General features: G+C 58.1%; 1 protein-coding gene across 1 annotated transcript in view; it reads right to left on the bottom strand.

Moving 5' to 3' along the window:
* Window positions 1-22,349, bottom strand: part of OBSCN (obscurin, cytoskeletal calmodulin and titin-interacting RhoGEF) — a 145,874-nt gene that overhangs the window by 38,000 nt on the left and 85,525 nt on the right. Inside the window, exons 39-56 of the mRNA XM_065873477.1 lie at window positions 21,245-21,508; window positions 20,662-20,925; window positions 19,256-19,519; window positions 17,582-17,845; window positions 16,996-17,259; window positions 16,021-16,287; window positions 15,539-15,805; window positions 15,164-15,436; window positions 14,293-14,565; window positions 13,775-13,971; window positions 13,528-13,603; window positions 6,849-7,121; window positions 5,762-6,037; window positions 5,149-5,436; window positions 4,741-5,016; window positions 3,710-4,083; window positions 2,331-3,189; window positions 1,254-1,532 (exon numbers count right to left, since the gene is read on the bottom strand). Of these exons, the coding sequence (XP_065729549.1) occupies window positions 1,254-1,532; window positions 2,331-3,189; window positions 3,710-4,083; window positions 4,741-5,016; window positions 5,149-5,436; window positions 5,762-6,037; window positions 6,849-7,121; window positions 13,528-13,603; window positions 13,775-13,971; window positions 14,293-14,565; window positions 15,164-15,436; window positions 15,539-15,805; window positions 16,021-16,287; window positions 16,996-17,259; window positions 17,582-17,845; window positions 19,256-19,519; window positions 20,662-20,925; window positions 21,245-21,508 (5,298 nt within the window). The remainder of the gene's footprint in view (window positions 1-1,253; window positions 1,533-2,330; window positions 3,190-3,709; window positions 4,084-4,740; window positions 5,017-5,148; window positions 5,437-5,761; window positions 6,038-6,848; window positions 7,122-13,527; window positions 13,604-13,774; window positions 13,972-14,292; window positions 14,566-15,163; window positions 15,437-15,538; window positions 15,806-16,020; window positions 16,288-16,995; window positions 17,260-17,581; window positions 17,846-19,255; window positions 19,520-20,661; window positions 20,926-21,244; window positions 21,509-22,349) is intronic.

The raw sequence follows: 22,349 nt of genomic DNA, 5'->3' as shown, positions 1-22,349 counted from the left end.
CATTGCTATGATCCCTCGATCTTGTTCAGATTTCACAAGTTTCACACGAACTCCACTGAGTATATGTGTGTTTGTTTAGCTTTATGCAATAAAATGAAATTTTATCATAATTGTTGCACATGTTAATAATTTGTTCCTTTTCCTTGCCAAGTAGTATTCCATAGAATAGCCATACCACAGTTTGACAGTTGGGTCATTACCAGTTTTTGGCTATTGGGCATAAAGTTGCTATGAGTATTTGGGCACCGGTTTTATTATGAATTTGAGTTTTTATTTCTCTGGGATAAACACCAAAAAAGGCAATTGTTAGATCATACAGTAGCTACATAGTTTTGTGAGCAACTGCAAACTGTTTTTCAGAGTGGCTGCACCACTTTACACTCTCACCAGCAATGCATGGGCGATCCCATCAGGGAAATGGAAATAAAAACAGGCACATCTTCCGTGTGCTTATTTGCCTTCTGTATGTCCTCTCCCTTGAAATGTATGGAAAGGTCTTTTGCTCCTATTCTAAGTGGATTTTTAAAAAAAATTTATTGTTTAATTTTGAGCTTTCCTTTACATAATTTTTAGTCCTTTATAAGATATGTGATTTGCAGGTATTTTCTCCCAGCCCATAGCTTTTCATCTTCAACACCTGGTCTTTCTCAGAGCAAAAGGTTTGAACTCTGAGGAGGTCCAGTTTACCAATTCTTCCTTTTATGGGTCAAGTCTAAGCAGTCTTTTCCTAGCCCTAGGTCCTGAGGATCTCCTCCTACTTTTTTCTAAAAGTTTTATAGCTTCATATTTTACATTTAAGTATTTAATCCATTTTGAGTTAATTCTCACATAAGGTCAAAGTTCATATTTTTGCCTACGAGTGTTCAAATTACTCCAGCATCATTTGAAATTCCATCCTTGAATCTGAGATTCTATCCTTACTCCATTTGCTTTTGCATTTTTGTCAGAAGTCAGATGGATATATTTGTACTGAAGCTGTCTAGGGCTCGCCAGGAATCAGGGACAAAGACCAAATATATATTTCTTATTGTGCCACCGTGCCGTTAACCACCCACTGCGCCCATGGGGTACCTCCAAACCTTTCCAGGTTCCTCCCCAGCCCAGCCACCTCTCAAGGGGGCTCCAAGAGAACACTCCATCCTCCACAGACATTCCAGCCCCACATCCTGCCTGGCCTGAGGCCAATGGTCTCCAGCACTGCCTCTCCCAGCCAGGATCCCACCCTGACCCATCAAACCCGAGCATGCACTCACGGTCCACGCGGAGCTCCGCTTTGGTAGAGGACACACCCACGCTGTTCTCAGCCAGGCAGCGGTAGACACCCATGTCTGCTGGCACCACAGCTGTGATGATGAGCTGGTGGCCGCCCTGCTGGTCCTCACTGATCATGTAGTGGTCATTCTCCTCCAGCACCCTTCCGTCCTTGAACCAGCGCACACTGGGCACGGGCTGGCCTGTCACCACACAGTCAAAGCTCACGGGGTACCCATCCAGCACCTCCTGATTCTGTAGCTCAGTCAGGAACACCGGGGCTGGGAGGGACGGGCAGGGCATAAGACACGTTAGCCTCAGGCTCCCCCAAGTTGCCCCAGCTGCCAGCAGTTCAATGTGCGTGATCTGCATGGCACCCATTCACATGAGCGCTCACAGGATGGGCGGCTAAACAGAATTCTGTCTCTGCCAACTGAGCTCTTCCCTCCTCCCCATGCTCTAGAAGAATCTTCTCTTCATTAGCCTGGTTCCCAAGCTACCATGTGGCCAGAGAGATAGCAGACAGGAAACGGGGAAGAAGGGGAAGTAAAGGGAAGACCAAGGTTGGTTGTCTGGGATTGGAAGCACGCTAGTAGCTCAGAATTAAAGAGGAGGAACGATGCTGTGGGTTATTAAGGATACTCCCTTTGTTGTTCCTAGGGAGATGCAAGTAAACAGTGAAATGACTTTTTAATGAACTTTAGTTGCTAGAGTGGGAAATGGGGTTCATGCTGGACTATGTGGAACCCCGCCTCTTGTACAGATTATATCTGAAACCCTCACGGGGGAAAAAGTAACCCTAAACTCTAGGGTGTCAGTATTCCCGAACCCATTTCACAGAACAGAACTCTGAGGCTCCGAGAGGCTAATCAGTGGCAGGCAGAGCGGGGATTTCAGTTGAGCTCTGTCTAACCCCAGAGTCAGGGCTCCTCCCAGCTCAGTGGGCTGCATGTGCGAACAGCCAGAAGCTAAAGCCCCTTGAGCTAAACCTCCTTGAGTTTTCAGCTGACCCTGGTCACTGCTGCTGCCTTCGCTCTTCCTCTCCCCTCACCCCTGACCCAGGCAGCTTGTAGACTCACCTGCCTCTGTGGCCAGTACTGGCTCCGGAGGCGCTGCAGGGGTGGGGGCCACCTTGCCAATGCGCATCTCCACCCCACGCAGCCCCTGCTCTGACAGGCTGATGTCCACTCTGTTGTCCAGCGTGCCAAACATGTCCCGGAAGCAGGTGGCTGCCCGGCGGGCCTCGGCAAGCGTCTCGAAGCGGATGCAGATGGACTGTTCATCTTCGCGGTATGTCTGCCAGTCCCCAGGCTCCTCGGGCTCTGCCTTGTCCTTGTCAGCGCTGAAGATCTCCTCGTCTGAAACCTCTGCCGGGCCCTTGGTGCGGAACAGGCGGTACAGCCGCCGGGCGGCCCGGCGGAAGGTGTCATCCAGCTCACTCCCGGAGGAACTCTCGGTCTCACTCTCCATCCCACTGACCACCACACAGGCACTGTGAGCCACACGGCCAAACTTGTTGCTCACCTGACAGGTATAGTGGCCAGCGTCGGCCCGGCCCAGGCTAGTGACCAGCAGGGAGCAGGTGCCATCCCCAAGCTGGTCAATGTGGTGGTGCCGGCCATCAGTCAGCTGCTCACCGTCCTTCAGCCAGTGGGCACGCACATCTGTCTTGCTGGACACTACACACTCCAGATGCAGGACATCTCCCACCTGTGCCACGGTGTCCCCAAACGTGTGGCAGAACACGGGCCCCTCCTGCTGCTGTATCTCCTTCCGGACCTTATAACCCTTGAAGGCAGCCTGGATCTTCACTGCTGCCTTGTCCACGGATAGGTCACCCAAGTCCCCAACGCTCAGGTCTCCTGGTGGTGGGGGTACTGAAGCTGGCTTCTCCTGCTGCTTTTGTGGCTTCCCAGAAGGGGCGGCTGGGGCCTCAACCTGTGTGCACAGATAAGGTGGGGCACCTGAGGCCCGGGACAGGGAAAGGATCGTGTAGGGACACACACAGGGCAGGGGGAAGCAGAGCCCAGGTCTCCTGCCCCAGCTCCACGCCTTGCTCCTGCATGCCTGCTGCCTGCTACCTGCTGTCAACTGCACTACCTTCACTGAGGCCAAATGCCTGATGGCTTCTGTTGCTTCTGAAAAGCAAGCCCACCCTCCCTAAAACTGCTTTCCCCAGAGCAGGACAGAGTTGTGAGAAATTCCAAGGAGAGATAGGTTCCAGCTCTTCAGAAAAGAAGTTTTAACAGCCAGGTGGATGGATGGGTAGGTGAATGGTCGCTGGATGAGTAGATGGATGACCAACAGATGGGCAGATGGTGGGTGGGTGGAAGAAAGGCTAAACGGATGGTGGATGGACCGACGGACAAGAGTGGAGAGATGATGTGTGGATGAATGACAGAGTGGCAAAGATCTAAGAGACCCAGGCCTCTCCTTGTAGGCCAAGCTGGAGACTCACCTTGCTGGTCAGTGGTGAGGCACTGGCCCTCCCAGCCTTCTTGAGGTAGGTAACCAGGGAAGGAGTGCCCGCACGGGACTCGTCGTCAGAGCTGGTGTGTGAGAGGTCAGCCTCGCCAGTGCGTGCCAGCTCGTCAGCCGTGGAAGAGTCCTCAGAGAGGTCGGGAGCCTCCTGCTCTACCTCCTGCCGCAGGCACTGCGGGCGTCCGTCCTCCTCAGGCAGCTCGCTGATGGAGTCCAGCGTAGGCTCTCGGCTCATGCGGCGCTTCCGGGCCAGGGCCTCCCACAGGAGATGCAGGTCGCCTTCCTGGGCTGCCTCAGGGGGCAGGCTGGGCTGTGTGGGGACCTCATCCCCAGATTCTGGGGTCAGCACCACTGAGGAGGGCAGGAAACGCGTCAGTCAGGCAGGGACAGAGCCATAACCCCAGGCCGGCCTTAGCTACTGACCACGGTTCCCCTTATAGGCCTCTGCTGCCTGCCTGGGCCCCCAAGAGTTCTGATGCACCCTGTATACAAGGTTTTCGAGGTTCTGAATGGCCCTCTCTAAGCCTCAGCATCCCCTGAGCAACCCAGACCTCAGTCTTCCTCCTGCACAGGAGGGGATGACCACAGGGAACACCAGGCCAGGGTCAGTGCAGGTGCAGGGGGTTCAGAGTGTAGGGGGTTCAGGGTGCAGGGGCCTCAGACTGTAGGGGGTTCAGAGTGCAGGGGGCTCAGAGTGCAGGGGGCTCAGAGTGTAGGGATCCAACGCTTTAAAGAACCAGCAGTGGGCACCAAGGGCTGCATTGGCCAGGATCCCACTCAGAGAGCGATGTGATCTCAGATGCCAATGATGTGGGTTCTGACAGGAGGCTGAGCCACAGGGATCTGTTCATCTCCCCACCCCGGGCCTCAGTCTTTCTTGGTGTGAGGCAGTGTCCTCAAGAGGACCTCCTGCAGTTCCCCGAGAGAACCAGTTAGCAAAAGCGCTGGCCTACTCCACATCCCAGGGCTCCTCCCTTCACTGGGCACGCTGGGCCCTGGGAGACATACCCTGGAAGGCAGCAGCCGCCACAGAGACAGGGTCCCGTGCAGGGGCACAGCGATACTCGCCCTGGTCCTCCGCTGAGAAGTCCCGAATCAACAGCGTCTGCCGCCGACCCCGGCAGAGAAGCTGGAAGCGCCCACTGGGCTGGATGCGCTCTGTTCCCTTCAGCCAGATGACCTCACCAGCCTCGGCCACCTCACACTCCAGACACAAGTCCTCCCCAGCTGCCACCTGCCGGCTCTCAGGGGCAGGGGGTGCAGGCGTGGGCTCCCGGGGCTCTGCTGGGAGAAGCAGTCAGGAACAGGAGGGACGCGTCAGTAAGGACGCGGGCAGGGACCCCCAGCTTAGAGAGGCCTTGAGGTGTCCAGGCTGGACCCCCACCCTCATAAACCAGGACCATGGCAGCAACTCACCAAGCCTCACTGTCTGGGGCAGGTACACAGGCTCCCCAGCGCCTGCTACGCCCACTGCGGCCACACGGAAGCGGTAGGTCTCCCCGGGGACCAGGCCATCCACCAGGCACTCGGGCCCGGGCACCAGCTCGTGGCACAGCTGCCACTCTCCTGTGGCCGCTGCCTTCACCTCTACCCGATAGCCACAGAGACCGCCTCCGCCGTCACTCGTGGGAGCCGCCCAAGACAGTGTCACGGCACTACCACTGCGCCCCACCACCTCGGCGTCCTCTGGGGGGTCGGGGAGGCCTGGGGGGCGGGCAGGAGGCACAAGGTCAGTGCAGCGGCTGGCAGTCAGCACCCGCAGCCCCGCCCACCCTGGGGTCTGCTGGTGGGGCACAGTACGGTCCACCCCTCAGAGTCCTGTGAGCAGCTGTGCCCTACAGCCCGGCCTTTCTGAAGGGGCGAGGATGATGCGTTTGAGTCACAGGAAGACTGTGTGCCCAGAGGCCACCGAGCGTGGGGGGCCACAGAGAGCCCCCAGCAGCCTCTGAAGCTGAAACCTCGTGCTCCCCGACCTGTCTCCCCGAGAGCCCTGGACCCGAGCTGCAGCAGGCAGACCCAGGCCACCCACCCAGCACAGTGAGCCTCGCAGAGGCCACGGCATCACGGGCGGCGAAGGTGACCTCGCCGGCGTGGTGCAGCCGGGCCCGGCGCAGCAGCAGGGTGTGGTGGCTGCCTTCGGCGGTGACTGTCCAGTCCGCGTCGTCAGGCTGTACCGAGGCCCCGTTTATGTACCAGGTCGCCTCACCCACTGGCACTGTCTCGCTGAGCGTGCAGCTGAAGCTGGCCCGCGCCCCGGCCAGCACGGCTGCGTCCCGGGGTGCCTCCAAGACCTCCAAGCGCCAGCCTGCGGGGCGGGGTGGCAGTGTGAGCTCAGGGGCCAAGGGGCGGCCTGGGGCGGGCCGGGGCTCGGAGACACCCATGCCACCCCCTCCCGTCACCCCCGAGAAGAGGAGGGCACCAGCCTCAGGTGGGAGTGGCCTCAGAGATCAACGTCCCCAAGGCTACCACCCCATGCTCCTGTGGGCAAGTCTCAGAAATCGATGCCCTTCCCAGAAGCCTCAGCTTCCCCCCCCCAACCCCGCACTCCACCCCGGACCAAGCAGCTGGGTACCCAGTGGGAGGAGTCTCCGAGACCCACACCCCCCTGCTGCCCCAGCCCTGGCCTACTACCCACGGCCAAATATCCAGTGAGAGGGGTCTCAGTAACCTATGCCCCCTCCTAGGACCCCACCCCCCTCGCACCCCACAGTGTGATATCTCGTGCTCGTGGGAGGGTTCCGAGAGGCTCATGCCTCCAGCATCCCTGGCCTCAGCCCCTCCCCCTGCACCCAAGCAGTAAGGTATCCGGTATCTGGTGGGAGAGGTTGAAGAGCCCCAAGTTCCCACACAGTGGCCCTGGTCCACCCACCCCCGCCCCCTGCAGCGTGTGGTATTTGGTAGGACGGGTCTGAGAGACTCACACACAGCCTGTGGTCCCAGCTCCACCCCCAGCATCCCTGCAGTGGGTGATCCCGTGGGAGGGGTCTCAGTGACTGACCGCCCCCCTACATCCCCACCCTCCCACACTCTTGCAGTGGGATATCAGTGGGAGGGATCGCAGAGAACCACCCTCCCCCCTTGGACCCAGCCCACCCTCCCGACCCCACAACTCTAACCCCGGACTGTGAGGAACGCAGATGTCACCACGTCCCCCGCCAGGAAGGTCACCCGGCAGCTGTCTCGAGGCCGCAGGTTTTTCAGCAGGAGCAGGTGCCGCAGGCCGTTCTCGAAGTAGACCACCTCGGCGTTCTCAGAGGTGCGCACCGGCTCATCATCCAGCAGCCAGGTGTGGGCGGCCACCTCCGGCTGGGACAAGAGGCACTCGAACAGCGCCTCACCGCCCTCAGGCGCCTCCACGTTTTCCAGGCCTCTCACCACAGTGTTCTTGGCTGCCGAAAGAAGGTGGCTCAGGGCATTCTCAGGGCTTCTCCAGCCCAGCACCCCCAAGAGTCACGTGGAAGAGCCTCCCTCAGGACAAAGGGCCTAAGAGAATGCAGCCAGGTGGGGCGGGGGGGGGGCGTCTGGGTGTCCACCGGAAGTAGCCACACAGGGACTTCCCGAGGCCCTGCCCATCCCCATGCCATCACCAGACCTGCGGCTGGGAAGGAGGGTCCTCCCCACCTCACACATAAGAAGCCTCACGAATGTTCACAGATTGAAAATTCACTGGCGGCCACAGCCGGGCTCAAACCCAGACGGAGGTTTATGCCTCTCAGCTTTGCTGCAGCATGGGGCTCTGGAGAAGTGTTCCATTCCTTTCCTCCCCAAGCCAGGCTGGCAGACCTGTTGGGCTCTCCCCTCACTCACTCAGACCAGACAGACCTCTGCCCTAATTTTCAGCCTGACCTAATTCTCTTGTACATACAGCCCAGGGGTCAGTAATAAGCAGCTATGCATTTTTCATGGAAGCCATGATGTCAGGCCTGGGCATGCCAAGCCCCAGATCCAGCTCAATGCCTGGTCCCCAAGGGCTTGCCACCTCCAAGAGTCAATTCCCATGACAGGCCACCTGCACCCAAGGTGATCCAGTGGGCTTCAAAGTCCACGGGGGCTTCCTGAATGAGGTGGATCTCTGAGGATGGGTAGGGGAGGTGTCCAGGCAAGGGAAGAAATAAGAGGGGACACCATGATGGGACTGAAAAGGGATTTGTGGCAGGGGGGCAGCAGGGAGCCAGGTCAGTGGGGTGAAGGATGTAAAACAAGGTGGGGGGCAATAGGCAGGGGTAAGGGCAGGCAGGAAAGGAGCACCACATCACCCAAGGCTGTACAGGATGCTGGGGAGGTCTGGCCTTGACCCACACGACAGCAAGGAGCCACTGCGGTCACCGAGGGGGTGGCAGCCTGGCCGAAGCTCCAGGTCCACAGCCCCAGCTGCTGTCTGGGATATGCACCCCGAATGGAACCAGCACAAAGCCCTGATGCTCCCTCCTAGCTCGTCCACAGAGTCCACACACCCCTCAGGCAGGGGTGCCCACTCTGGACAGGGGTCCCCGAGGAGTTAAGAGGGGAGGGCATCTCAGAGCAGAGGACCCACGGGGCCCATCCACATCCCTCTCCTTGCCACCCTCCTGGCCCTGGTCTGCTCACATCACAGACCAGACTCCCCCCCATAACCCTGGCTCCTTTCCTCCCTAGGTCAGAACTGACAGAACCAACGGGGACCTAGGAGTGCATCCCACATCTCCTCTGTGCTTGGACGGCTGCGACCAGCCCCATCAGGGCTGCAGCTGCTCTTGGCCGCGATGAGATGGGTCGGGGACAGGGAGAAGGCTGGGCCTGCAATCAGCACTGGAGTTCACCCTCCTTAGCTGCTATCCAAGGATCAAGGCTGCTTTATTTCTACAAAAGCCCAGATATTAAAGCAGCAGTGGTGAGCCCCTGAGGCCTCCCTCCTGCCACATCTCCTGCTTCTCTGCATTTTGTTCTCTACTCCCTGCCTGAGGCCTGAAGGCTCTGCCCCAGATGTCCACAAGCCCCCACCCCCCTGCCTCCTTCAGGCCCAGGTCCACACTGCAGCCCCTCCCCACAGCTCTTCTCACATTGTCCTTCAGCTCCCACAGGAATGTCACCCCCTGAAGGGAAAGAGTTTTGTCTGTTCACTGCTGTGCCCCCAGGGGGCAAAAAAAAAGTGTTTAAAAACTTAAGCTATTGAACTAGTGTGTGAATGGGGTGTGAGCGACCTCAGGCGGCCAGTGGCCCAGACCAGGTCCCACCTGCTCTTCCCAGCTTGGATGGCCCCCTGACAACTGCCTGACAGCTGCCAGCTCACTCAGCACTGGGAACGTTTCAGGTTTTCCCAAATAGAGAGTGGCTTCAGCCAAATGGCACCTCCACCCCTGCAGAGCTGCAGCCTATTGTCTCCCCTCCTTGGCCCCCCATAGGGTATCCTGGCTGTGTTGCCGATAGGGAAGTGGGGCTCAGGGCATCCTCTGAGTGACCAGCCCGGGAAGGGGCAGAGCTGGGGTCTGAGCTCAGTATTCGTGGAGCTCAGCCAGTGGCCCTCCTCTGCTCTAGGACACAGCCCCCGTCTATGGCCATACAGGCCCCAGGCCTGCCCACCCACCTGCTTGCCTGGAGGCTGCCTCCCTGCCTGCCTCTACCTCCACCCGTCCCCGACAGGCTGAGCTGGATACAGATTCTTCAAGCAGCCTCTGCCCTTGTGTTTTCTAGCTGTGCTGTCCTGTCAGGCTGCCTGGGGAGGAGAAGGGGTCTGGGTGGGTAGGCTCAGAGCCTAGGATCTGCTTACTGGGGTCCCATCTTTCCAGCACGCTGTCCCTGCCTGCCATTTCACCATTATGGCTCCACGTGAGCAGCACCATGGCTGTGCTGGGCCTGGGGCTGCCCGCCAGACGGCCTCACCTTGCACTTGCAGCAGGGCCACCACGCGGGTGCCCGCGGCCTCACAAGTATAGATGCCGCTGTCGCAGGGCAAGGCCGGCCTGAAGGACAGCCTGGCCACGGTCCAGTCCTGCTCTATGATGACACGGCGCCCATCAGCGCACACCTCCTGCTCGTCCTTCGTCCACGTGGCCTGCACGGGCCGTGAGTACTGGCAGAGGAGTTCAGCCGGGCCACCCTCCTCCACTGCCAGGTCCTGCATGGCACTGACCACTTCCACTGTGGGATCTGTCGGCCGACAGGCCAGGCACGCGTCAGCTGGAGCAGTGTGACTGCGGCCCACCCACCCTCTGCAGTCAGCATCAGCGACTCGGAGGCAAGCAAAAGCAGGGCTGTGGTAGAAGGGGGACTCACCCCGGTGACCCAGGGCCCTCCACGTGGGGCAAACCTTGCCCCCATACACCCCCGCCCACAGCAGACTGTTGGCTCAGTCTCCATCCACTGGGCCTCTCCTAACCACTGTTTCCCCCGAGCCCTCACTTCCTCTAGCCCAGGGCGTATGTTGCCCCAGTAGGACACAACAACCACTCCTGAAATCCCTTGGGCCCGTTCGGGCTCCACAGCTCCGATGGGCACTTGGCACCCCCAGCCCAACTTATCCCTTCTCCAGGGGCCTTGTCGCCCGCCCCCTCAGGGCTCCCACCCCATCTCCATCTGCTGAAATCCTATTAACAAACGGTTTGCCCCTCTGACCTGGGCAAATGTCCACATTTATTCTGCAAGAGCACGGAGGAGGCCAGTTGACAAATATGCCAGTCGAAGCCACACTGGGCTGCTGTGCCAGAGGTTCCCAGTGCCCCCACTGGGAGGGCGGCTGAGGGGGTTCCCTGGAAGCCCACTACCCTCCCCGAGGACTAGCTCTTTCCCAGTAAGGGCGCAAGACCCTGACCAAGCCAACAGCACAGGAAGCAGCTACAAGCAAGGACAGTGCAGGCCATGCCCAGGGCTGGGAAAGCTGCCTTCACCTCCAGGCTGCTCTCTGGGTATGTGACTGAGGGAGGGGCAACCGCAGAGTGGTGGCCAGGTGGGCAGCCGTGCCCAGGGCCCTATAAGCAGGTGGGAATGGGGTCGGCCTCCAGTTTCACTGCTGAGTCCGGCCTTCTTTCTCATCCCGCAGGTGGGACTGCAGCCTGCCCACAGTGCGCACTCACGGTACACACAGAGAGACGCCCAGTCTGCGTGCTGGAGGCCAGTCCCTGAACCTCCACCCTGGGAGCCCGCAGGAAGCGTGCAGGGGCAGCAGGGGCAGAAGCTTCAGCATAGGGCAGGGTTCCATCGTCTGGTACCTTTGACCAACAACTTGGCCCTGGAGACCAAGGGCCCTGCACGGAAGGTGATGGTGCCTGAGTCAGCGACCCCCAGGCCTGAGAGCGTGAGAGAATGGAAGGTCCCATCACGCACGGAGATGGCACTCTGGGGGCCGTCCTGCAGCAGGGTCCCATCCAGCCACCAGTGGGCCTCCGGCCCACCGGCACGGGACACCTCACAGGAGAACGTGGCCACCTCCCCCGCAAAGACGTCCACGTTCTGTAAGCCACGTACCAGGCACGGTGCTGCCTCTGTGCAAGAGGGCGAAAGGAGGGGAGCTGGGGGTGCCCTGGGTCTGTGGGGCCACCCTGAGGTCCACCATGCTGGAGGCAGCCTGGGGCCGGGGTCTCGAAGTCTACCCAGGCCAGCTGGCACCCCCTGCTCACAAAATGATACATGAAGACCACCCATAGCCTGTGGAAAGCCAGCTCAGCCCCCCTGCACCTCACAGCCCCCTTCAGAACATGTTCGGTTTCATCAAAGGAGACCAGTGACCTGCATCTCACCCTTTTCAGAAGGCAGAATTGACAAGCCCCAAGTCCCATGGCTGCCATCTTTATGGGGTTCAGTGTGGGATAGAGAAGAGAGGTCATGGGGTCCACCTCTCTGAGACGGAGGGGGTCTGCTCAGGAAGTGACCCTTCCTTCCTGGGAGTGTGGAAGCAGATGCTTCTCCCATCCCCAGAGGGCCATTTGTCCAGATGTCCCCTAAGGTCCCTTTGGCCCTAAGATTCTGGGGCCCTAATGCAAAATGGCAATTTCCCCCTGATCTGTCACACAGCAGGGCATGAGCCCAGGGGGTTTCCAAGATGCCTGCTCTGTGCCTGCACACCCGCCCCAGCCAGGCTCTCCCTCAGAAGCCCTCCACGTCCCTCCTAGGCATGCACAATCAACTCTCTAGTCCCAGGCCCACACCAGCCCCTCCATGTTCTCCCAAGAGTGCATATCTAACTGTATCCCCAACCTGCTCCACCAGCTCCCCATTCCCATCTTCAGCACAGTTCCCAAGCTTCCCTGTTTCCCACCAACCACCCATCTGCACAAGCTCATGCTCATGGCTCTCTGCCTGAAGCCATAGCTGCTGTCTGTACATGAGCCAGTTTGCCCCAACTGGGGACACCGGGGTGAGAGGGGCCAAGGCACTTCCCTCAGTGGGATCTGCAGGACCCAACCCAGCTCCATGCTGCCTCTCACAGACACCCACTCTGATGAATACATGAGGCCCCTCCTGGCCTGACTCTGCTCAGGACACACAGGATACTGCCCCTTCCCATCATTCAACTTGAGGGCACTGCACTCTGGAGACTTTCCCAGCCCCACAGGCCACGTGAAGACTCGGGGTGGGGACACCTGAGACTCAGGACACACTGTCTCCATGTACAACTCCCCCAGCAGATTGGGGACTCACTGAGGGGAGAGCTGCAAATGGCCCCTCTCGAGGTAGATAGTAAATATATGATGGACAGACAGTGGATGGATGAGTGGATGGATGGGTGAGTGGATGGATGGGTGAATGGATGGTGGATGGATGGACAGATAATGGATAAATGATGGCTGGCTGGATGGCTGAATGGTAGATGGATAAACGGATGGATAGGTGGATGAATGGGTAGATGGTGGACAGATGGATGAATGGATGGACATAGGGATGGATGGTAGTAGAATGATGGTTAGATGGATGGATGGTGGATGGATGGATGATTGATGGTGGATAGATGGTGGACAGATGGGTAGATGCTAGATGCATGGGGAGATGGTGGCTCGATGGATGGATAGATGGATGAATTAATGATGGATAGATGGTGGATGGATAAAAGTATTGATGGTAGATAATGGTGGGTGGATGGATGGATGGACGATGGATGGTGGATGAATGGATGGATGCTGAATAAGTGGATGGACGGATGGATCGAAGGATGGATGGAATAGAGGGGTGGCTGGATGCATGCCTGCATAGATGGATGGGTAAATGGTGGATGGGTTGATGGCCAGTGGATGGTAGATGGACAGGACCAGTATGAGAACCAGGAGTAGGACAGCAAGGGAGGGTCTCTCATGGCCAGGTATCCAGAGATGACTAACTCTGGGGACAAGGTATAACAAGTTGAAGGTCCTTAAATCCTATTTGCATGTCTGGGCTCAGGTACACTATGCCCCAAACCACTCACGTGTCACAGGTGTGCTATTGTATCAACATCTGGGAGCCTGTCAGGTATGCAAGTGTGTGTCAATGTGGACAAGAGCACACAAACCTGCATCACAAGGAGTAGCTATATGGAGGGTACAAGTCCAGAAGGCCCTGCCTCCATCTCAGGGCCCAGGTCCCCAGCAGCCAGACTCCCCATCTCCCCTCCTACACACAGCATTGATCCCACACAAGGACCCAACATACACCAGAATTTCTCAGGCTGATCTTCACTAGCCCACCTCCAGTGGCTTTAGTGGTCAAGAGTGGAAAACTGTCACCCCACAGCAAGATCACTGCTGGAAGGCTCAGGTTTCTGGCCTTACCACCTGCCAACAGTTCCTTGAGTAGGGAAACATGGACACCTACAAGCAGGAAGGCGGGGTGTAGGAGGGGGCTGCCCACCTGTGACCTTCAGCTGGGCCTCTGAGCGACATGAGCCCACTTGGAAACTGATGGTTCCGGCATCTTCAGGGGTCACCTGTGGAAGCAGAGATGGGGGCATCAGCCCAGCAGTGCCATTTCAACCACCTCTACTTTGCAAGTCCCCAGCCCATTTCCACTGGAGTTGAAACCTTCCCTCTCCCACCCCTGGCGGGTGGGAAGGCCCCTGGATGCATTGCAGGGTACAGGCAGGCCTGGGGAACACCACCTTGTGCAGGGTGAGCAAGTGGAGTGTGCCATGCTCCACCGTGATGTCGTTCATCTCGTTGGCCTGCAGGGGCACCCCTCCCAGGGCCCAGTGGGCGTCCTGGCCCAAGGTCCTTGACAGTCGGCACCGGAAGTGGGCGTCCTGGCCCTCGCTGAGCTGCACATCCTGCAGGGGCTCCAGGATGGTCACCTCAGGGGCTGCAGGGGTTGGGGGTGGGGTAGAGGCATGGCATCGGCCTCCGTGTCTGGGATGCCCCTCCCCCACCATCAGGAGCACCTCCCAGTCCCCAGGGTCTGCCCCCAGCACCCCTGCCCCAATCCCCGAAGACAAGCACACGGGGCACCACTCTACCCCAACATCTTGGGTCACCCCAGAATCACTCATTCACCACCAGTTCCCCACCCTCAAAGGCAGGAAAGCTTGTCATCTATCACTGTCCCTTGACAGGGCCTGGCCCAAGGAGGACCTGGGTGTTCTGGCCCCAAGCACAGTGAGCAGTGAGGCCCAGCTCCTGCTACCTGTGACCGTGAGTTCGGCAGAGGATGTGTGGAGGCCCACGCGGAAGGAGACAGTGCCCGCATCCTCGGGAGTCACGCTCTTCAGCCGCAGTGTATGGGTGCGGCCACCCCGCACGGCCACTTCTGTCACCTCACTGCTCTGCAGTGGCAGGCCCTGGAGGCGCCACTCCACATCCACGGACTCAGCCCGCGACACTTCACAGCTGAACTCTGCTTCCCCGTCGGCCTGCACCTCGGTGTCAACCAGGCCCCGCACAATGGTCACCTCAGGCTCTGGAGTGTGGGCAAAGGGGGCCTTTACCAGCCAGGTCAGAGCACCTGGGCCAAGCTCCCATGCCCCCCGCCCCAACTCACCTCCAGGAAGCCCTCCCAGGCACTCTCATGCTCTTCTCCTGCCACACAGCCTCTATCTGCCCCACGTGAGATTCATCACCCAGCTGGCTCACAACACAGCTCCCTACCATGACACTGAGCTACTGGGGACAGAGCTTGGGCTGGGGGCACCTCTGTCTGGAGGAAGTGGGCAAGGGATTGTGGGGTGGTGGGCTGCTTTTGTTCCTTCCCCCACCTGTGGCCAGCCCTGCCCTGGCTGGGACACCAGGGAGGCAGGAGCTCACAGAGGGTGGCCCAGGCCAGGCTGCCCCACCTGCTGGCAGGGGCGGGAGGCAGGGCAGTGTTTAGGGCTACGGTTTCCTCACCGTCGACGCTCTTTTCTAGGGGCACCAGCTCCAGAGTGGTGCAGAGAAAGCTTGCAAACCCAGGGGTCTTACAGCCGCCCCAGAACAGCACCCGGCAAGAGTGGGTACCGGGATGGGCCAGGTGTGCCCCCAGGGCAGCTATATGGGGAGTGGGTGTGGCAGGGAGGGCTCACCTTTGACTGTGAGGGAGGCCAAGGTTTTCTGGCTGCCCACCATGCAGGTGTACTCGCCCGTGTCCTTGGCCTCGAGTCCGTGGATCAGCAGCTCACACGTGGCCCCCTTGCGTCGCATCTCATACTTGGGACTCCCTTGCAGTTCCACACCCTCCTTGAGCCACAGCACGGGGGCCCCAGGCTCTGAGTCATTCAGCTGGCAGCACAGCCGGGCCACACCACCCGCCTCCTGCTCTGCACTCTGCAGCTCCGTCTTAAACGTGGGCCTAGGGGCTGGGGGGTCAGGGAGGGGCTCTTAGGACTGCTCCTCAAGGCGCCTGCCAGCTCCATGGGGGCTGAGGGGCCTGGGGAGGGCAGGGGCCCTGGGAGGCTCACCGCGGACAGAGAGGCTGGCAGTGCTCTGTGCGTGGCCTGTGTCGCAGGTGTAGGGGCCGGCATCCTCTTGCTCAGCACCGTGCACCAGCAGCTCAGCGGCTGTGCCCTCCAGCACCATCTGGTACTTGGCACAGGGGAAGAGCTGCAGGTAGCCCTTGCGCCACTCCACGCTGGCACCTGCCCGGCTCAGTTCACAGCGCAGGTGTGCCGTTGCACCCTCGTCGACCTCCTGGGCCTGCAGCTCCCGAAGGAACCTCACGGGTGCAACTACAGGGGTGAGGGAGAATATGAGGGCAGGTGCAGGAGCAGCTATGAGGGCAGCGGGGCCCAAAGGCGCGCAGCTAAGGCGGAGGGGTAGCGGGGGGGGAAGAGCTTCAGGCCAGGTCTGCCCCGCGTTGCACGCGCGAGCCCATGTCACCTCCAGGGTGGAGGTGCGGCCCTGACAATCTCCCACAGTACGTGGGGCCAGCCTCGGGGCCCACCTGTGACGGTGAGGGTGGCGCTGGTGGCCTGGGAGCCGCAGGTGCAGGTGTATTCTCCAGTGTCCTCCCGGCGCAAGTCCCGAAACACCAGCTCCGCCACGTGGCCCCGCTGCTGTGGCTCCCAGCGCTCGTCAGCCTGCAGCTCCAGGCCACCCTTACTCCAGACCACAGCGGCGCTAGGCTCAGACAGCTCACACCGCAGGCTGGCTGAGGTGCCCTCCTCAGCCTGCAGGCTCTGCAGTGGCTTCCTGAATACCACTTGTGGGGCTGTGGGGTGGGGGTCAGGGGTGGAGGGGAGAGAGAAGGTCAGCCCCAAGGCTGCTGCCCAGACACCCAGCCAGGAGACTGGTACCCCAAAACCCAGTCGGACCCACCCAGGGCCTAGGACAGTTGTGGCCTGTGGCTTCACCCCAGCTGCCCGACCTGCCCAAAGCACCCAATGCCACGGGCTCCTGAAGGCTGTGGGTAGAAGTGGAGTCATGGGCCTGGGTCCACTCTAAGGGGAAGGAGGGACTGAACTGGGGGCTATGAGAGGAGCTCTGGATCTGACCCAGACTATTCTCATGCTGATCTCCACCCAGGAAGCCCACAGACAGGCCTGTATCCCTCCAGGTCATCAAGGTGGGGGCAGGTGGATCTCCTTGGACCCCTAGGGCAGGGCCTTGACTGTCAGATCCTGACTAGAGGCTTTGGGGTATAAGGAGAAAGTTGACTGCATTATGACGGGTGGAGGGAGGGGAATAAGGTGGGAGTTCTTTCCCTACGGCAAGCGTAAGCCATGTGAGGTCATTTAGCTGGAGATCAGTACGCAGACACAAAGGACACTGAACAGAGCTCTAACGGGGGAGCACAAGGGTGACATAAAGAAACTGCACATGGCACAGAGGAGGCAAGCACTCATGGGGGGCCAGTGTGGGCACAAGAGACAAGGGCACAAGTACAGGCTCCCAAGTAAGTCCACAGGGCCATCTTTACCCCTAATGGTCAGCGTGGCAGAGGTCCTCTCCTGCCCGCACACACAAGCGTACTCCCCGGCATCCGCCATAACCAGGCCACGAATCTCCAGCTCACATACGGCCCCGTCCTGCCTCAGGCTCACTCTGTCCCCGGCTCTGAGGGTCTCGGGCCCCTTCCTCCACTCCACGGGGGCTGCCTTGCTCAGTTCACAGTGCAGTATGACCATGGCCCCTTCCGTGGCCTCTTCCTTCCTCAGACCCTTTGTGAACTTGGCAGGCAGGCCTGGAAATGGTCAGAAACAAACACTATCACGCTCTCTGAACACACAGAAGAATCAGGACGTGCACAGTACATAGAGGACAAAAAACCCAACTGGACACCGACCACCTGATGGGTGTGCCCAGCACACACTGTGGACTATGACTTTTAAAGGTCCAACCTGTACATGTGCCACACAACAGACAGGGACCATGACAGGGACAATAAAAGAATTATGGAAGGAAAAGGATAGTGAGACACAACAGTAGAAAAGGAAACTGAGAGCAGAGAGGTGGTGATGGGCAGCCACCAAATGCCAGTCCACGTGGTCACATGTGGTCTTTACCCCTGACGGTGAGCGTGGCTGATGTCCTCTCCTGCCCGCACACACACGAGTACTCCCCAGCATCCTCCACGGTCAGGCCACGGATCTCCAGCTCACACACAGCTCCATCCTGCCTCAGGCTCACTCTGTCTCCAGCTCTGAGGGTCTCAGGCCCCTTCCTCCACTCCACAGGGGCTGCCTTGCTCAGCTCGCAGCGCAGTGTGGCCGTGGCCCCTTCTGTGGCCTCCTCCTTCCTCAGACCGTTTGTGAACTTGGTGGGAAGGGCTGGGAAAGTCAGAAAGACACAAACACTATAACACTCTCTAAAGGCACAGATTAGACAGGACGTGGACATCACAGAGAAGACACAAAGCACAACTGGACATGGGCAATGTGCTGGGTGTGCCAAGCACACGCTGTGGACTGGGGCTTCCCTCGGCCCAGTCCGTTCAATGTGTGGCTGTGACACCTTCTGCAGACTCCTCAGGCAGCATGTTTGTACGAATCTGCTGGGCAGGGCTGGAGAGGGTAGGACGGTGTGGAGAACATCAGATTCTCCGGAGAATACTGGGGAACAGCACATGCCTGGATGGAGTAAAAGACACAGACACTAACAGGAAACAGGACAGAACGTGCAGTGACATGAGGGGTGGAAAGTAGCTCAGATGTTGGTTGCTCGTGGTTCACACAACAGCCCAGAAGGAGGAAGGAATTCTGTGGAGTTATGGGAAGAGGGTGGCACTGAAACGAGGAGGGTAAGGAGGATAAGTTCAGGGTGATGCCATGAAGTCAATAATTGGACAACAAAACACAGCTCTGCTTGGCCACATGGGTCTTTACCCCTGACAGTGAGTGTGGATGAGGTTTTCTCCTGACCACACACACATGAGTACTCCCCGGCATCTGCCACAACTAGGTCACGGATCTCCAGCTCACACACGGCCCCGTCCTGCCTCAGGCTCACTCTGCCCCTGGCTCTGAGGTTCTCAGGCCCCTTCATCCACTCCACGGGGGCTGCCTTGCTCAGCTCACAGCGCATCATGGCCGTGGCCCCTTCCATGGCCTCTTCCTTCCTCAGACCCTTTGTGAACTTGGCAGGCAGGCCTGGAGATGGTCAGAAACACACAAACACTATCACCCTCTCTGAACACACAGAAGAATCAGGACATGCACAGTACATACAGGACACAAAAACCAACTGGACACAGATCCCCTGATGGGTGTGCCCAGTACACACTGTGGACTGTGACATTTAAAGGTCCAACCTGTACTTGTGTCACACAACAGACAGGGAACGTGACAGGCACAATAAAAGAATTATGGAAAAATAGATAGCTAGTGGGAAGCAGCCGCATAGCACAGGGAGATCAGCTTGGTGCTTTGTGACCACCTAGAGGGGTGGGATAGGGAGGGTGGGAAGGAGGAAGACACAAGAGGGAAGAGATATTGGAACATATGTATATGTATAACTAATTCACTTTGTTATAAAGCAGAAACTAACACGCATTGCAAAGCAATTATAGTCCACTAAAGGTGTTAAAAAAAAAAAACCAAGGGGGACTTTGAAAAAAAAAAAGAATTATGGAAGGAAAAGGAACAGGATAGTGAGAGAGCAGGGTAGAAAAGGAAACTGAGAGCAGGGAGGTGATGGGCAGCCACCAAATGCCAGTCCACGTGGTCACATGTGGTCTTTACCCCTGACGGTGAGCGTGGCTGATGTCTTCTCCTGCCCGCACACACATGAGTACTCCCCAGCATCCTCCACGGTCAGGCCACGGATCTCCAGCTCACACACAGCTCCATCCTGCCTCAGGCTCACTCTGTCTCCAGCTCTGAGGGTCTCAGGCCCCTTCCTCCACTCCACAGGGGCTGCCTTGCTCAGCTCGCAGCGCAGTGTGGCCGTGGCCCCTTCTGTGGCCTCCTCCTTCCTCAGACCGTTTGTGAACTTGGTGGGAAGGGCTGGGAAAGTCAGAAAGACACAAACACTATAACACTCTCTAAAGGCACAGATTAGACAGGACGTGGACATCACAGAGAAGACACAAAGCACAACTGGACATGGGCAATGTGCTGGGTGTGCCAAGCACACGCTGTGGACTGGGGCTTCCCTCGGCCCAGTCCGTTCAATGTGTGGCTGTGACACCTTCTGCAGACTCCTCAGGCAGCATGTTTGTACGAATCTGCTGGGCAGGGCTAGAGAGGGTTGGACGGTGTGGGGAACAACAGATTCTCCGGAGATTACTGGGGAACAGCACATGCCTGGATGGAGTAAAAGACACAGACACTAACAGGAAACAGGACAGATCGTGCAGTGACATGAGGGGTGGAAAGTAGCTCAGATGCTGGTTGCTTGTGGTTCACACAACAGCCCAGAAGGAGGAAGTAATTCTGTGGAGTTATGGGAAGAGGGTAGCACTGAAACAAGGAAGGTAGGGAGGATAAGTGCAGGGTGATGCCATGAAATCAATAATTGGACAACAAAATACAGCTCTGCTTGGCCACATGGGTCTTTACCCCTGACAGTGAGCGTGGATGAGGTTTTCTCCTGACCACACACACACGAGTACTCCCCGGCATCTGCCACAACTAGGTCACGGATCTCCAGCTCACACACGGCCCCATCCTGCCTCAGGCTCACTCTGTCCCTGGCTCTGAGTGTCTCAGGACCCTTCCTCCACTCCACAGGGGCTGCTTTGTTCAGCTCACAGCGCAGCGTGGCTGTGGCCCCTTCCATGGCCTCTTCCTTCTTCATACCCTTTGTGAACTTGGCAGGCAGGCCTGGAGATGGTCAGAAACACACAAACACTATCACCCTCTTTGAACACGCAGATAAATCAGGACATGCACAGTACGTACAGGACACAAAACCCAACTGGACATTGACCACCTGATGGGTGTACCCAGTACACACGGTGGACTATGACTCTTAAAGGTCCAACCTGTACATGTGCCACACAACAGACAGGGACCATGACAAGGACAATAAAAGAATTATGGAAGGAAAAGGATAGTGAGACACAACAGTAGAAAAGGAAACTGAGAGCAGAGAGGTGATGGGCAGCCACCAAATGCCAGTCCACGTGGTCACATGTGGTCTTTACCCCTGACGGTGAGCATGGCTGATGTCTTCTCCTGCCCACACACACACGAGTACTCCCCAGCATCCTCCACAGTCAGGCCACGGATCTCCAGCTCACACAGGGCTCCATCCTGCCTCAGGCTCACTCTGTCTCCAGCCCTGAGGGTCTCAGGTCCCTTCTTCCACTCCACAGGGGCTGCCTTGCTCAGCTCACAGTGCAGCGTGGCCGTGGCCCCTTCCGTGGCCTCCTTGCTACTCAATCTTCTTATGAACTCAGTAGGTAGAGCTGAGGACGATCAGACAGACACAGACATCAGAGTCATGGGAGAACTTCAAAGGCAGCACATGACAGGACAGAGGAAAAGACACATACTCCTACAGGATAATAGGACAGAACCTGCAGTGACACAAGGGATGGAAAGTAGTTTAGATGCTGTTTTCTTGTGGTTCACACAACAGCCTGGGAGGGGGAAGGAGTTCCGTGGAGTTATGGGAAGAGAATGGCACTGAGGTGAGGAGGGTAGGTGGGATGAGTACAGGGGGATGCCATGAAGTCAATAATTGGACAACAAAACACAGCTCTGTTGGGCCACATGGGTCTTTACCCCTGACAGTGAGCGTGGCTGAGGTTTTTTCCTGACCACACACGCATGAGTACTCCCCGGCATCTGCCACAACCAGGCCATGGATCTCCAGCTCACACACGGCCCCGTCCTGCCTCAGGCTCACTCTGTCTCCAGCTCTGAGCATCTCGGGCCCCTTCCTCCACTCCACAGGGGCTGCCTTGCTCAGCTCACAGCGCAGCATGGCCGTGGCCCCTTCCGTGGCCTCTTCCTTCCTCAGACCCTTTGTGAACTTGGCAGGCAGGCCTGGAGATGGTCAGAGACACACAAACACTATCACGCTCTCTGAACACACAGAAGAAACAGGACGTGGATAGTTCATAGAAGATACAAAACCTAACTGGACATGGACCACCTGCTGGGTGTGCCCGGTACACACTGGACTGTGACATTTAAAGGTCCAACCTGTACATGTGCCACATAACAGACAGGGAACATGATGGGGACAACAAAAGAATTATGGAAGGACAGGAACAGGATAGTGAGAGAGCAGGGTAGAAAAGGAAACTGAGAGCAGAGAGGTGATGGGCAGCCACCAAATGCCAGTCCACGTGGTCACATGTGGTCTTTACCCCTGACGGTGAGCGTGGCTGAGGTCCTCTCCTGCCCGCACACACACGAGTACTCCCCAGCATCCTCCACGGTCAGGCCACGGATCTCCAGCTTACACACGGCCCCGTCCTGCCTCAGGCTCACTCTGTCCCCAGCTCTGAGGGTCTCGGGCCCCTTCCTCCACTCCACGGGGGCTGCCTTACTCAGTTCACAGTGCAGCATGACCATGGCCCCTTCCGTGACCTCTTCCTTCCTCAGACCCTTTGTGAACTTGGCAGGAAGGCCTGGAGATGGTCAGAAACAAACACTATCACGCTCTCTGAACACACAGAAGAATCAGGATGTGCACAGTACAGAGAGGACAAAAAACCCAACTGGACACCGACCACCTGATGGGTATGCCCAGTACACACTGTGGACTATGACTCTTACAGGTCTAACCTGTACATGTGCCACACAACAGACAGAGACCATGACAGGGACAATAAAAGAATTATGGAAGGAAAAGCATAGTGAGATAGCAGGGTAGAAAAGG

The sequence above is a fragment of the Phocoena phocoena genome, chromosome 3 (genome assembly GCF_963924675.1).
Source record: "Phocoena phocoena chromosome 3, mPhoPho1.1, whole genome shotgun sequence".
Classification (NCBI taxonomy): Eukaryota; Metazoa; Chordata; class Mammalia; order Artiodactyla; family Phocoenidae; genus Phocoena; species Phocoena phocoena.
Note: the sequence above shows the minus strand (reverse complement) of the source record. Positions and strands in the feature narration are given on the sequence as shown.